This window comes from Lolium rigidum, chromosome 4 (genome assembly GCF_022539505.1).
Source record: "Lolium rigidum isolate FL_2022 chromosome 4, APGP_CSIRO_Lrig_0.1, whole genome shotgun sequence".
In the NCBI taxonomy this organism is placed as follows: domain Eukaryota; kingdom Viridiplantae; phylum Streptophyta; class Magnoliopsida; order Poales; family Poaceae; genus Lolium; species Lolium rigidum.
The window spans coordinates 271,389,624-271,404,661 of NC_061511.1; the positions used below are offsets into that span (position 1 = coordinate 271,389,624).

Genomic DNA, 15,038 nt, shown 5'->3' on the forward strand with positions numbered 1-15,038 from the left:
GATGACGAGAAGAATAAAGTGAAACCTACGCACGTTTCAATATGTAGTGTCATATATATAAGTCATTAGTTAAAATTTTGACATACGGTGAGCAAAATATTATGTGTTATAAGACAGTAAGACTCACTCGAAGTTGTAAGGCCAAATTATTAGCTTTTTGTCACGTTGTCGCTTCAAAAACCTTAGCAAAGTTTGCGGTGTATCCTTGTTATAGAGGGGATTCTCTATGGTTTTAACATGCATTGTGTGCGGGTCAATGAACCCAATGTCTGTGATTTCGTCCCTTTTGCATTCGAGCATCTTCGATCTGCATAATATAGCGCACAAAAGATTATAATCTGCAGACAATGAACTAGCTGAGCTAAAGACGTCTCAAATTAAATAAATAAATCACTTACAGACAATAGCAACTGATGATTGATTTGTCGAGGGCCCGGAGATTGTATAACTGAAAGAGTTCGACGAAGTCAACGTTCACACAGTACTCCTGGAAGTAGTGCTCTTCCCTAACTCGCACCATGATAGTCTCGATCCCTTCCTTTGAGGCATTAAGGTACCACGAATGCAAGTTACGCATACATGTTGGTACCTTCCTGAGATTCTCGATCAAATCTTTTCCTTGAACAAATTGATATGCTCGTTCAGCGAAGGCGTAATCAGTTGCGTCTTGTCGAGAACTTTGAACGGTCTTCCCGTCAAACACCTTGAGAGGGGCGACCGATTGAACGGGTTGTTGTCCGAGCTGGTAGACTTGGTGTATCCCTTTTATCTCCACGATACCCGATTTAACGGGTTTTGTCGCCTCGATCATCTTGTCATACGACCTTTCAATAGAACGCGCATAGTCAGATGGCGGCGATGGTACAGGGTCATATAGATTGTCAACGGTACGCACAACTTTCACCGGATCTAGTGTCTTCTCGAAAGGTATCTCTGGCACTTTCGGTGCAAAAAATTTCTTCACCTCGACCTGAACGGCCTCCGCGTTTTCCTCTGGAGTTTTTTCCCAAGGTAACTTCTCAGTAGGCGGCGTACCGTTCCGCTTAACGGACGTTGTCTTACGCGGAGGATCTCGAGATGGTGGACTCACGCTGGGGTCCCTCTCAGGTAGGTGTGGACTTGGCTGCTCATCAGGACTGCCACCAGGAGGAGTCGATGGCATTTGCTGCTCATGTGTAGGAGTCGGTGGCCTTTGCAAAAGGACGACATACTTCTTCGGCCATAGGGCGAAACCGTGCTTGACATCGGCCAGTGTCCTCTCATCTTCACCTCTAGGAATATCAAGCTCCACTGTTTCAAAACCCGGAACAACTTCATCCACCCCGACACGAACACAGCCAGGTGGAATGGGCATATGATGGTGCATTGCTCCATCTTCACTTGGGTACACATAGCCGACCGCCACCTTAACGGACGCGGTCCTGAATAACATATGTAGCTCGCAATCTATCTTCTCCGTGACATAATCCACGGGGTAGCTTCCTCCACACCCGTCAAGATGCGAGGAACCGACACTGCTTCTTCGCTAAGATGGGGCAGCATCGCCATGTGGATCCTGTAGAAACAGCGGCTGATCAGGTGCCCTCTGATTTCTCTGAAGAGCCTCCACCCTAGTTAACAATTCCGTTACAATGCCGGCGTCCTTCTTCTTCTTTCGCGAACGGCTTCTATAAGTGTCAGCGATGTCCGGCCACGCTTCCTTCATGGTGAGACCTGGGCGAGCTCATACCCGTCCAACGTGTTCAGGGTTCCCCAGAGCGAGTGTCAGCTCGTCATTCTCTCGATCGGGAATGTACTCTCCCTTTCTGACCTTATTAATTGCATCTACAAGTTTCGGTACAATTGACTCAATTTTTTCCTTCCATTTTCCCTTCGCAACGATCAGCCCTGCCTTTGTGTCCATCTTGTTTCCGTCTCTCTTGATGAACTGGTCGGTCTGCAGTCTGCGATATACCAATTCTGCTACTGGCATTACTGAATTGTGCTCTTTTTATTTGTGGCTAGTGTTTTGTCTGTAATATAATTGATGTCCTCGGGACAAAATTAGCAGATAGTGGATTCAGCAATAATCCTAGATGTACGGGCTGATTAGTCTACAGAAACGCCTACGGACTGACGTGGAGGAACCAAGTGACAACATATAGTATTTTTTCTGGCATCCTTTATTTCTGGGTGTCGTTTCATTGATTAGTAGAGCATCCATAAATATAATGTCCAGGGGAGGGTAAGACATACATGCATAGGTGTCATTTCTTTTCTTGTTCAAATTATATGCATCCATGAAGATGGTGTTGTTGTACACAGGAATCACTACATTATTGTTAAAAAAGAAAACATCCAAGTATCGCCTTGTAAATTAGGATTCCAGTTGCTTGTACATGCTCTGTGCATCCATTGATTCCCTTGATTGTGTGTAGCCAGCTTCTGCGGCTGATGGAGGACGTCCGGGTCACCGGCACCACCTTGCTCCATTAAGCCACCAGCAGATGGCATGGGGTGGCACCGGTAAGCGAGGATGAGCAGCTGTTCCGGCCTGGAGAAGGGCTCGCTGGTATGTGCAGCTTCGCTGACTTCGTGTTACTGGTGCCCTTCAGCGCTTGGCAGCTCTGGCGGCGTTGTGGTAGGAGGTGGTGGAGTTCGGTGGTTTTGCGGCGGTGGCTTGCTCTGGCTTGTTTCTTTTTTGACAGGGGAACTAGCTGTTACATGAGTCCGTACACTTCTACTCCGGTGCTCCCCCCTTGGCAAATATCAGGCTACATCAAAAATAATAATGGTTGAGATCTTCCAATACCCCTTCGTAAGCGGGGTCATGATCGTAAATTTAAAAATCTGATATGTACGTACGACCCTCTAGAGACCCGTATGGCCCGCGTTATCTTGTACGATTATTTTCTGTAAGTATAGTGTACTACCACGGTGACGTGCGTGTACCGAATAGGCAGGACATATAAAAAAGGGTCGTAGACGTCTCCGCGTACGTCACCCCACCAATTTCCCCACCAAATCAGAAACGAAAATACCGTATGTATACATACGGGTATACATGGGCTGGATATGGGTCAGCGGGCCTAAGGTTGGAAACTTAAAAAACAGAATAAAACCTGTCAAAGCACCGGAGTAGGACTCGAGTCCGTATTGTGTGTGACGTGTAGCTGCATGCTGCACAGTACGCCTTTTTGTTGTCGTTTGAAGTAGAAAACCCGAGCTGGCTCAATATGTTTGCTGGAAGTGATGCGAGTCATATGTTTGTTGTATGTGATGCGAGTCATGCTCAGGTTATTTGCTGCCGTGATGTCTTGAAGTGAAGTATTTGTATATGATTTTGCTGTGTGATGTGAATGCCCGAGAAAGAGCAAAGGTTTGTGGCAAAATGTACAACATTAATTGTTTAACTAGCTTACCAATGAATTATTATATTATTTAAAAAACATATTAAAATTTGCATGGTTTTCATTAGCTTGCTAGAAAGTTGGGGTACGTGAGATGAAAGAAATGTTGATAGGTATGCAGCTGAAGCAGAATTAAAACGGAATGGTACATTCTAGGCCACTGTGTAGTCGCCACTCTCAAACAAAGTGGCTCCCATCAATCCTTGAGCGTCTTCATTAAAATGTAGTGTGATGCAAAACGTGTTTGGCCACGTTTAGAAGTTTAACATTGACTTGGATCTAAAAAGCGTCGTGTTTGGCCACGTTTAGAAGTTTAACATTGACTTGGATCTAAAAAGTGGGCGTCGTATCTTATGCATCCAGCTCTTCCGTGAATCCGTGCATCCCGATCAATTATGACCGGCTGATCAAATCGTAGCGCTTAGAGTTATTTTGATGCAATATTCTAAAAACACACCCGCCCTGCTTCCCTAATTAGGCTCGTGAAGCTCACGTCTATGCGCTGCAGTACACGTTCTGCCGACAACCGCACACCCAACTCTGGCCACCCCTCCGCCCCGACTGCACTTCAAGAGTGGGAATGTGTGGACCATATCTTCCGGAGATGCATGCAAAAGACTAGCAGTAGCGCACAATCTTTTGTTTGACATACGATTTAGTAAATAATCTCTCTGTTTGGAAATAAGTTTCGCAAATTTATTTGTGTAAACACATGAATTTATACAAATGTGTGATACATGTATCCGAAACGGATGGAGGAGTATATGCTAGATGCGTTCATGAATTCTCGAGCCAGTGGCACCAGTAGGAATTCCAAATGATCCGACCGAGGGTTAAAGATCGGTTTGCCAAAAAAAAAAAAAAAAGAGGGTTAAAGATCGACGTCGCGCAGGGTCTCCAACGACCATCGATCGGTTTAGACACTTGTTATTATTTTCGGAATGCAAGGGGACTAGCACACGTAGAAGCTGGAGAGCGTCCAAATTACCCTGATTAATTCGTTCCGTGTTGCAAATGAAAAAGTACAGGCCCACGCCCAGCAATTGCATTAAGCAAACGGATGAAAAGGAAGGAAAGGGAAACCCGTACGTGCGCCGTACGTATTGTCGTGCCCGTGTTTACAGTATTATTTTCCTTTGATTTTGTGGTTTAGCGTCTAGGGAGCGAACGAAGAAACAAAACAGCGCGCCCATATTATTAGCGGGAGAAAAGAAAAGGAGTAGTAAGGGAGTAGCGAAAAGGGCTGATTGGGCGATGCTAAGTACTACCTCCGTTTCAAGGAATAAGGCGCCCTCATTTTACGAGCTTTTTGTTTGACCAATAATTACTTCAAATAGATAAAGATTGTTTATATGAAATTAATATCATTAAAAAGTGCTTTTTAATACGAATCCAACGATACTAATTACATATAATATAATCAAGATTTTGTTGCTTAATTTTTATGGTCAAAATTTGTCTTGGATTACGCGTGCGCCTTATTCCTTGAAACGGAGGTAGTAGAACGCTGTTTGCCGATTCTGAGTGACCGAACCAGGGCGGGCGCTATTTGTTTGTTTGGGAGAAGAAGAAAAATGGCAGTAATAATGGGTAATCACGTTCTGCGAAAATGGATGCAGTCAGTGTTTGGCGCGAGTCCAAGTAGCACCCACCATGAATATACTACCTCCGTTTCAAGAAATAAGGCGCACGCGCATCCCAAGACGAACTTTAACCATAAAAATTGAGCAACAAAATCTTGATTATATTATATGTAATTACTATCGTTGGATTCGTATTGAAAGGCACTTTTTAATGATATTAGTTTTATATAAACAATCTTTATCTATTTAAAGTAATTCTTGGTCAAACAAAAAGCTCGTAAAACGAGGACGCCTTATTCCTTGAAACGGAGGTAGTATATCGCTTCAACGAGGAAAATTAAGTAGCACGTGCCACCGGCCGGCACATCTCCTCCAGGCTGGCATCCATCGATCGGCCGTGCGCGGAACCAGCCGGAAGAGGAGCACGCTAGCTCAGCCTCGCCTCGCGTCACGGCCTCCTCCTCCTGCGCCTCGCGGACTCAGACCGGGCCGTCGTCCACTTGGCGGTCTGCAACCTGCTCGCCGGCACTTGCGACGTGCTTCCTCCGCTGAAACTGCGGTCGGCCTACGATGATGATCGCGAGTGGTGCGCCTATGCCGTTCTAACCGATGAAGACTGTCGTCTCCAAGGGCAGCCGCCGGTGCTACCGAGCAACAACTCATCATCCTTCTTCAAAGTCTTAATCATCGGCTCCAACGAGCATGCGATGAGGTACAGTTTTTATACCTTCTCGTCCCGCAAAGGCAAAGCGAGCTGGCGCACAAGTATGAACTGCATCCGCATAGGCCTGCACGCCAACGGGTCATTCAGCGATGTCCTCGTGCGCCCCGGCATGGCGGCACACTGGCTTTATTCTGGTTCCTCGATGTACCTCATTACCTTCAACATGCGAAGCGGCCACACCTCCTATACGAAGCTCAATATGCCAATGAACTATGAAGGCACGGGCCGTCCATGCCTTACCCTAGCCGTCGACGGGACCCTGCGATTGCTCTGGATGCACAAGGCAGGTCGCCAACTAGACATCTTGGTGCAGCATCCGGGGCAACAATATGATTTCACTAGCTCCTACTGGGTATGCACTGGTGTGATCTACCTAAAACAACCAGGGGAGGGGGATACTGAAGAAAGATGGTTGTCTATCTTGGGAGAGAAATGTGGTACAATACTTGTCCAGAACAGCCGCCAACGCGTGTACTATATTGAGCTTGAAACTGGAACGATGGAGGAGGTGGTGGAGTGGCCTCACAATTCCGGAATCATGCCCTGGGACTCCATGCCCCTCGACATGGATTGGTCAGCATTCTGTATTTCTCGGCTTCGTTTCAGGTACATATAGCTTGTTTTTCCTCTGTTGGTCCCTTTTGCACAGCATGCTAATTCATGTCGCGAGTTGATGATCCATATGAAGGAACTAACTAGGTTGATTAGGTGGTGGTTATGTTACTTGGTCTATTCTGCCATGGTTGTGCGCATCGGTCGATGCAGAGGCCAGGGGCTTTACTTTTCGAAACAAAATTGATCTAACTTGTTGTCTTTTATGAATAGAAAAAAAATCGATTTATGGCATGCCGCATTGTTGTTTAACTTGTCCGTGCATTCATATTCTAGGTGTTATAGTGTTTGATGTCTTCTCATCACTCCTACTCACAGGACAACTTCAAAGAGCAGGAAGCGACACGGGAGAAAGGGCACAAGGAAGAGCACGGACCATGGCAACACATCTTAGAAAGATGATGCAAAAGGTGCAAAGGAACAATTGCGTAGTTGAGGTCGAAACAGAGCCGCCAATGAAAGACCGTGAAGGGGGCAACGGCGCAAGCAAGGAGCGAGCCTGGTTGAAAGTACATTGTGCAAGCATTGGTTTTCTTTTAGTTTAAGAACTATAATTGGAATAATTAGGCAAATGAAATTGCTACTTCCTCCGTTTTTAATATAAGGCCATACATTTTAGTATCAGGAAAAAATAGCAAATTAATAAATAGCACGAGAGCTAATTAGTAAATAGCACAACTAATTACATGCGGTAGGGGCGTGGGGCCACTTCTTCCGCCGCTGCATTCAACTTTTGCATTATAAGCACCATCCTACAAGGTGTATGTAGAAATTTAATCATTTTTCTTCGTTAGTGTTAGTGGCCTTATGTAGATGTAAAATGTATTGTTGATAGTGGTCATGCACTCATGCATGTAAAAAAGAACACAATGCATGGATAGTTTTAGGGCTGAACTTAAAACTTATTGACACAGGAGAAATATCATGTGGCAATTTTGTCATAAGAAGTATAAGCGGTGCTAAAATGCGTTGGTAGCTGAACATCAACTAGAACTAGAATTTAGCTTCACCCCAGAAAGCTTAGTGCACGAAATATGCACGAGGCATGTAAATTATTGTGAATATAATGCACTACTTGGCATTGCAACGGGGAGGATTTGGCCGGTGCTGGTGATGAGGGGGTGGGCGGGTTGATTGGTGAAGGTGGGCGTCTAGTGGTGATGGGGCTGATTCTCTCTCAGCATCTGATCTCACACTCACTAGATTAAGGGGATCTGGATGATCACCATCAGGGGAGATGAAGCTTCGCTATTCTCTCCACCAAATGCGCATCAGAAATGGAATCTAGTGATCGAAATGGGCGTTCCTAATGTGTTCAATATTGACTAGAAAATAAAAAGAGAAAATCACCTTTTTGCGATGTGTTTTAGATTGGTTACCAACTGATTTTTTCTGCATAATCTCTCCTGTATGATACCACGCATTTAAAGAAAATATATCTAGTAAACAAACAAATAAACACTGGTAACGTACTTGGGATAATCTTTTTTTAAGATGTACTTGGGAAAATCTTCACTGCACATGCTGAGACAAAACACATCCGGAACCCATAAAAAAGAAACAAAATATTATTTGAATTCCTCACCGGTGCTAAAAAAATAGTCACTGTAATCTCAAAAGAGTACCTTTTTTTATCTCTCAACCATCATGTATTTTCTAAGTGCAAAAATTAATGTGGAGATGGTCAGAATGATTTATGACCAAAGGCACGCCAATATTTGTCCAAATAAGGCAGCTGTTGTATTCAACCATTACTGTACAAATCTGCATGTTAGCTCCCCACAAATATAAAAATGTTAGCACTGGAATACTTGCTTTTTGTATTCCTCTTTCACTTGGAAGTCAGGCAAAAGGAGTGAAGAAAATCCATAATTATTAAAGTTTCATTTTTTTTAAAAGGGCATTACTCCAGCATCTGCATCAATCGATGCACACAACTTAGTTTAGTTAAAGATTTAAAATTGCTAAACCTTTGATGGTTTTGATAATAGGAAAGTTTGAACATACAAGATTTGGCAAATATTACACTCTTGATCCTTTATGTAGAATCCGTTCTGGGTCCCCAAGAACCAAGCTGGTCCAGTATGAAGTATAAACCCCATAGCAACCAATGTAATGTATGTAACTGTAGATTGAAACTGAAGAGGAAAAATGACAAGTTTTGGACCCCTATCCATATGATTCACTACACCCCGTAAGATGCTCATGGTATTGTGGTAGTGTAGTGATCCGGATAATTCAGTAAGCAAGAAAAAATACTATACAATAAAGAACCAAGGAAAACCTTAAGAGTGCATATGAACCTAGTTACCAACAACATTGGAAGAATCTTATATTTCATTCTTTTGAAATAGAAGATTCGTTTTGATAAATCATAGATGCAATGCATCTTTGACATTCACTGAGTGTCTTATAAAGGAGGAATATTCTCTCAGTGGGAGGCGACGTTTTCGTCGAAAGTGAGACGCATATCATGACTTCGTCAATCTCAAGACCCATCAGATCAGTTTCTTGAACTCGTACTCTCGAAGGTGCTCATAGGGGGTAGGTTGTGTGTGCATTATAGCGGTGAGTGTATGTATGTATGTGTGAGCATCTAAAATTGTACTTTGTTTTGCAAAAAAGGTCAATTTAGAAGTAAATTTTTTGTATTGTATTCAAGATTTGCCAGTCAAATCTATTGTAACCTTATTAGCTACTTTAATAAGTCAGAAGAACAATCAAAAGCCTCGTTCCGATCTCTCTCCTAACCTCGGCGAACTTTTGCTAATGGATGCACCTATATCTTCTACCCTTGTGATTGTCGGACCTATCTCTACTCTAGGTCATGGAATACCCCATGCAACAAGAAGTGTCCCTTCCAGTATTTGTATATATATATATGGAGAATGTAAAAATTGGTATACATCGGACAGAGATGGAGAGATGGAGAGATATGGTTGCTATTTTTCTATCCAACTCATACTCTAGAGTTTTGTTAAACGGAATCACTGGTGTTCCTTTTACCCATCGCAGAGGTCTTCGGCAGGATGACCCACTGTCCCCTCTTCCTTTCATCTTGGTTTTGGAACTGCTGCAGAGATTTCTTCGTCTTGCCACAGAGCACGGCATTTTGTTACCTCTTGGTGTGCACACTGCTAGATTGTGTGCCAGCTTCTCTGCTGACGCCGCCACCGTTTTTATCAATCCAAGGGAGAGTGATGTGGCTGCGGTTCAACGTATTTTGCAGCTTTTTGGTGATGTTTCTGGCCTCAGAACAATTATCCAAAAAAGTGTGGCCTATCCAATCAGCTGCTACGGGATGTGCATCAAGTGCTGGCAAGTTTTGGTGGTGCAATTGGTGAGCTTCCCTGAAAATACCTAGGGCTGCCTTTGGGTTTAAAAAAAACATTCTAGAGTGGAGTTACAACCAATTCTTGACAAGATCACTAGCACTCTCAAGGTTTGGAAAGGAAAGCTCATGGACTGATCTGCAAGGCTGAGGCTAGTTAATTCTATAATCACTTCCATGGCTGCATACCACCTTGCCGCCTTCCTTGTAGACAAATGGTTTCTCAAAGAAATTGACAAGCTCAGATGAGGTTTTGTGTGGAGTGTTAAAGAAGAAGCAAAGAGGGGGACAGTGCTTCGTAAACTTGAAAAGCGTGTGTGCTCCAAAAAAAATATGATGGCTTGGGGATAAAAGAAATCACTGCTTTTAGCGGATCACTTTGACTTAGATGGCTTTGGTTCCAATGGGATGACTCTGATCCGCCGTGGAAAGGGGTGAATGTGCCTTGTGATGCAATTGACATAGAGCTTTTCGCTGCTTGCACTGAGATTACTATTGGCAATGGTAGTATTGTGCGTTTCTGGACTGATAATTGGCTATCTGGAGCTGCTCCTGCTAGCATCGCTCCTGGCATCTTCAAGGTTGCTTTTAGAGAGAAGCAATCTGTTAAGGATGCACTACATATGGGAGGTGGATGAGAGGCATAAATAGACTATCCACCGCCCAGTACCTTGAGGACTTCGTGCAACTTTGGGGAAAGATTCACCGTGACTCCGTTACATGGATTCTGCCTGCAGACAAAACCTACTCTGCAAAATCATCATACGAGGCCCAATTCTATGGGAGGCTTGACACAAATGGAAGAAAAGATTTTTTTTGTTGCTGCAAAATCGCTTATGGACAACTGATCGAGTAAGGTCCAGAAGTTGGACACACGATGAAAAATGTTGCTTCTGCTCACAAGTATTGGAGAATGATGAACACCTAGTTTTGAAGTGCCCATTTGTCAAAGAGGTTTGGGCTGAATTTGCCACGACAGAACAGAGGATGGTTAATCTCGTTTCATATTCTATTGGGATCCATGATTGGTGGCACGTCGAAATATTGGCCTTAAGCAAGTGGTTCAAAAGGAGGCAAAATTTGTAACCGACTTAGCAAAAAATGGAGGCAACCTTGTTTAGGCAGATGCATAATGTGTTTTGAGTTCTTTTCTGCTTTCTCTTTACTCATTGAGTATGGTCATCTTCTAGCTGTTATATTCTAAGGACAGATGTTGTTTTTTTCTCTTCTTTAATGCAAAGGCATGTTATACATCTGAAGAGGGTTAGAACAACCAAGTCGAAAGTAATTGTTGATACGGGGTGGCATTTGGACACCGTCTCCTCAAGACCAACAAGCCCTCCTCGTGGTCCAATGACACGAGCTCGAGCCAAAGCCCTGCACCAAGAGGTGAATTCGCTCCTTTCTACGTATGCATTTGACACCCCTTTGGATGGCGTGCTACTTCATGCAAATACCCTATGTTCAATCAGGTACATCGACCAAGACGCAAGCCATGGAGACCAAGCCAATGAAGAGAGAGCTGGAAATGAAGAAGATGGAGCTACAGCGCCCAGGCCGGAACTTCCGCCCCAGGACCGGAACTTCCGCCCCAGGACCGGAACTTCCGGCCAGATGCCTCCCAGATGCCTTCCAGCGCCCAGGGAAAGGGATCCAGCCGGAACTTCCGCCCCGAGGGACCGGAACTTCCACCCACCGGAACTTCCGCCCAAGTTCCGCCCTACTTCCGAAAATGCGCCAAAACAACACCGGATGTTACTGCGAGTAAATTGACCGTTTCCGAAACTAGGCCGGAAGTTGGCCGGAACTTCCGCCCCCACCGGAACTTCCGCCCTCCAGGACCGGAACTTCCGCCCAGATGCCGCCAAGATGCTGCCTGAAGGGAATCCAGCCGGAACTTCCGCCCGACCGGAACTTCCGCCTGCACGCGTTTCAGCACCAAAACTGGCAGATTCAGCATGTAACTTACCCCTTCGCCCCACCAACTATAAATAGCCTTGTTGGCTCAGATCTGAGATTAGACTTGATGTGAAATTAAACCTGAGCTTTGCTCTTGACCCTTGTGGGAACCCCTACCTAGATCTTAGATCTTGTACCCACCCGGGCTCCGATCGAATCCTATTGTATCTCTTTGGTGACTTCTACCAATCTTGATCTTTTGCTTGCACTTCTACCTTTGGGTCTTTTGCTTGCACTTCTATCGATTTTGGTCTTTTCACCCTTCTAGATTCATAGGATCTCGATTCGTCGATCTTTTTGCGGGACTTCTACCGAAAGGTCTTTTCCTGCAACTTCTATCGAGTTGGTGTTTCGGGCCAACGAGGACAAACTGATTTGTGTGTGTCTGTGTGTGCGTTGTATCCCACGATTCCCCTCCGCGTTCTTCGTGTTCATCACGTTCCTCCACCTCCCCCACGAATTCCACCCAAATCCGTGAAGATCGGGCACACCCTTGGGCTTAGCCCTTATCAATTGTACTAAGCGTTTTTACTTATTCATAGCTTATTCTATCACAAACTAGTTTATTTTATTCTGATGCAACTTTCATCATACTATTTTAGCCAATATGCTTTCTATAATATCAAGTAGCATTTACCATGTACACGTGCTAGCACATATTAGAAGTACAATGTTCCTTGGTGCACGACTCAACTATACATTCACCCAAAAAATGCTATTTTTTAAAATATAGTTGGAAATATATATAAGAATATTTTTATGAACTCAACCCATTTAGTCTATGGAAGGTAAGATAGAAGTTAAAGCATGTTCATTTACATATGGAAGTGACATCAATATGTTTTACAATGTTTTATATGTGTTCAGCCAATTTTAGTATCCTAAAATATCTTTGTATATAGTTCTTGTCTGAACAAGTCTAGCTCATTGTATTATATTGAGCTAATTACACCGAAGGTTCTACAAGGCTACAACTTGTCCTTTATCTGAAGGTTTAATCCTAGATCTTGCAAAATGTGTGGCTGACCAATTAGAAGCTAACATGTGGTATAATTTTGAAGAAAGATTTCTAATATTTTTATTTGGCACATGTGACCTTTGGTGCCGTCTTGCAGGCGCTCCCACCTATCAGTGCGGTTGAAACGTACCAGAATTGAAACACATGAGCAAGTGCTGACGTTTACATGTGACTGCCACCAGAGTGAACACACATTTATGTTCTACTTGCGGACATTACGCTATTATACTTTTATGTAGTTTTTTTTATTTTACGCATCAGGATGGCACTTAGCATATCTGATTTATCAAATGGATTTCTATCAAAGGGCAATGTATGTATTTCTTACTTAAATGATGTAGTTCAATGAAAATATGATTTATTGTCGAATCAATATTACTGACTTTTTTAGTTTGGCGCACAAATTGGAACGACCATCATTTTTGAAAACTATAGTCAACATGTGTAGGTTAAATTTAGTAACATCTCAATTTTGAAATGATGTTCAACTCTTTTGTTATACTAAAATCTATATTCTGAACATGTCTACTGCAAGATGTATGCATTTAGTAACATCTCAAGTTTGTATCATCTCAACAGCTGCGGCAAGGATCTCCTCTTCACCAAGGTCAGTTCATCATAACCCTTCTTCTATCATGTTTTGAATATGTATACTGCAAGATGTATGCATTTGAACATTTACACTACAGGAAAGAACTAGAGCATTTGAAACTGAACTTGTAGTGATCTCTGGAGAGAACAAATGGGGAATTGGTTTCATTAGTTCATATTTTCTCTGTTTGGATATGTAAGATGTTGGAGTATTTTCTTTGGTTCACCCATTTTAGTTTCTATCTAGTCTATTTTTAGTGTTCAGGTTTCAGCGACGTAGCTATTCACAAGTCCGGGGGCCATAAGTTGAAAGAACTTATGGAGAATTGTTGAAAGAACTGATGTTTTGTGTTTTACATTAAAAATACCTAAAACATCTTATATTCATGCACGGAGGATCACTCGGTACTCTGCTCCGTTGTACTTTAGTACTTGTGCATTCTCGCGTATATAATTTTTTTTTGCTAGCTCTGCCTGGGCTTGGGCTTCGATTAAGTGAGGTTTTTTTATATACGTTAAAGATCTCGTGCTTGGTGTTTTCTTGCAGTAATTTCTTTATAAAATTTAGCAAGGAGAGTGTGTATAAGAGAAGGACTTCCTCAAGTTATAACGTAAATGTAAGTGTGTGGTCACAAAATACATTTCGTTCCGATTATTGGCAAGTACCGTACACAGCATTTCGCCGACGTCGGACCAGCAGTGGCCGACGCACTCACCAATCCATCAATAGTCGGGATAAGATGCAAGGAATCGCTGGTTGGGAACTTACTTCCGGAGCGAAAATCTCGCGAATGGTAGAGTAGTTCGCCGCCGGCGCCCTCTTTATTCCTTTTTTGTTCTCTCTACACTTCTAGCGGCTACTGATGCGCAACGGCCGTGTCATTGTCGGCGGTGGGCACGGGTACGGGTACGAGTAGCTGAGCTGCTGCGGCGGCGGCGGACGCGGCGGAGCAGACGCATACGGCGCCGCCCCCGCTGCCAGGTACCCCGCCGCAGGCTCGCCAGTCTTCACCACGGCCGCATGATGCTGGTAATAGGCGGCGGGTGGGTGGATGACCCCGCCGAGCATGTAGGAGAGGTTTAGCACGCCGTGGGTCTTGCTGGAGCCTACCTTGCATACCTTGTAGGCGCCGAGCTCGGCTTCGATGGGCTCGTCTCCGGCGCCGGCGAGGATCTCGTTAAGCGGGAGGATCACCTCGCCGACGTCGCGGTCGCCGAGCGGGCGCTCGGTGCGGAGGAGAACGCGCAGGGCGCCGCTCCCGGCGCCAGAGGCCGGGACGGTGACGCGGACAGTGGCGTTCCAGGCGGGGTTGCAGCCGCCGGTGCGGTCGGTGGCGATCCGCTGCCGGGACATGGGGTCGCCGGCGAGGTAGACAACCGCGTAGACCTCCATCTTGGAGACAAGGTTGACGTCCCTCAGGTCCCGAGCGGACACCAGCGTCACATCCACCGTCCTGCTCGCCATGGCCGACCGTTTGGGTACTCGATCGCGTCACGCTCTGCTCGATCGTGTGCTAGTGCCTGCTGCCTACCCCGACCAGCCGTGTATATATAGTGGAGCTAGCGGAGGGCAGCCGACGTATCAGTTCTATGGAACGAGGTGGGACCACCATTGGCCATTGCGGGCCCGGACAACTGGCTGAAGTGCAGCCACTGCTTTTGCTTCGACAGAGAAGCAGATTCCGGCCGTGATTTGCCATATTTAAATCCCTCTTTGATACTACTTTTGTCAAATCATAAATCATGTTGTCTTCGATTCTTTTCCAAAATATATTGAATTACATGATGTGCTGGTCTATCTGCAAAAGAACCCAACGAAGCCCATCCCCTG

The 15,038-nt window shown here is 44.6% G+C and overlaps 1 protein-coding gene across 1 annotated transcript; it reads right to left on the reverse strand.

The window, feature by feature from the left end:
- Positions 1 to 13,802: 13,802 nt before the first annotated feature.
- On the reverse strand, positions 13,803 to 14,672 carry LOC124706226 (protein SRC2-like). Its single transcript, XM_047237874.1, has one exon. The coding sequence runs from the start codon at positions 14,670 to 14,672 to the stop codon at positions 14,058 to 14,060; it is 615 nt and encodes a 204-aa protein (XP_047093830.1). The 3' UTR covers positions 13,803 to 14,057.
- Positions 14,673 to 15,038: the final 366 nt, after the last annotated feature.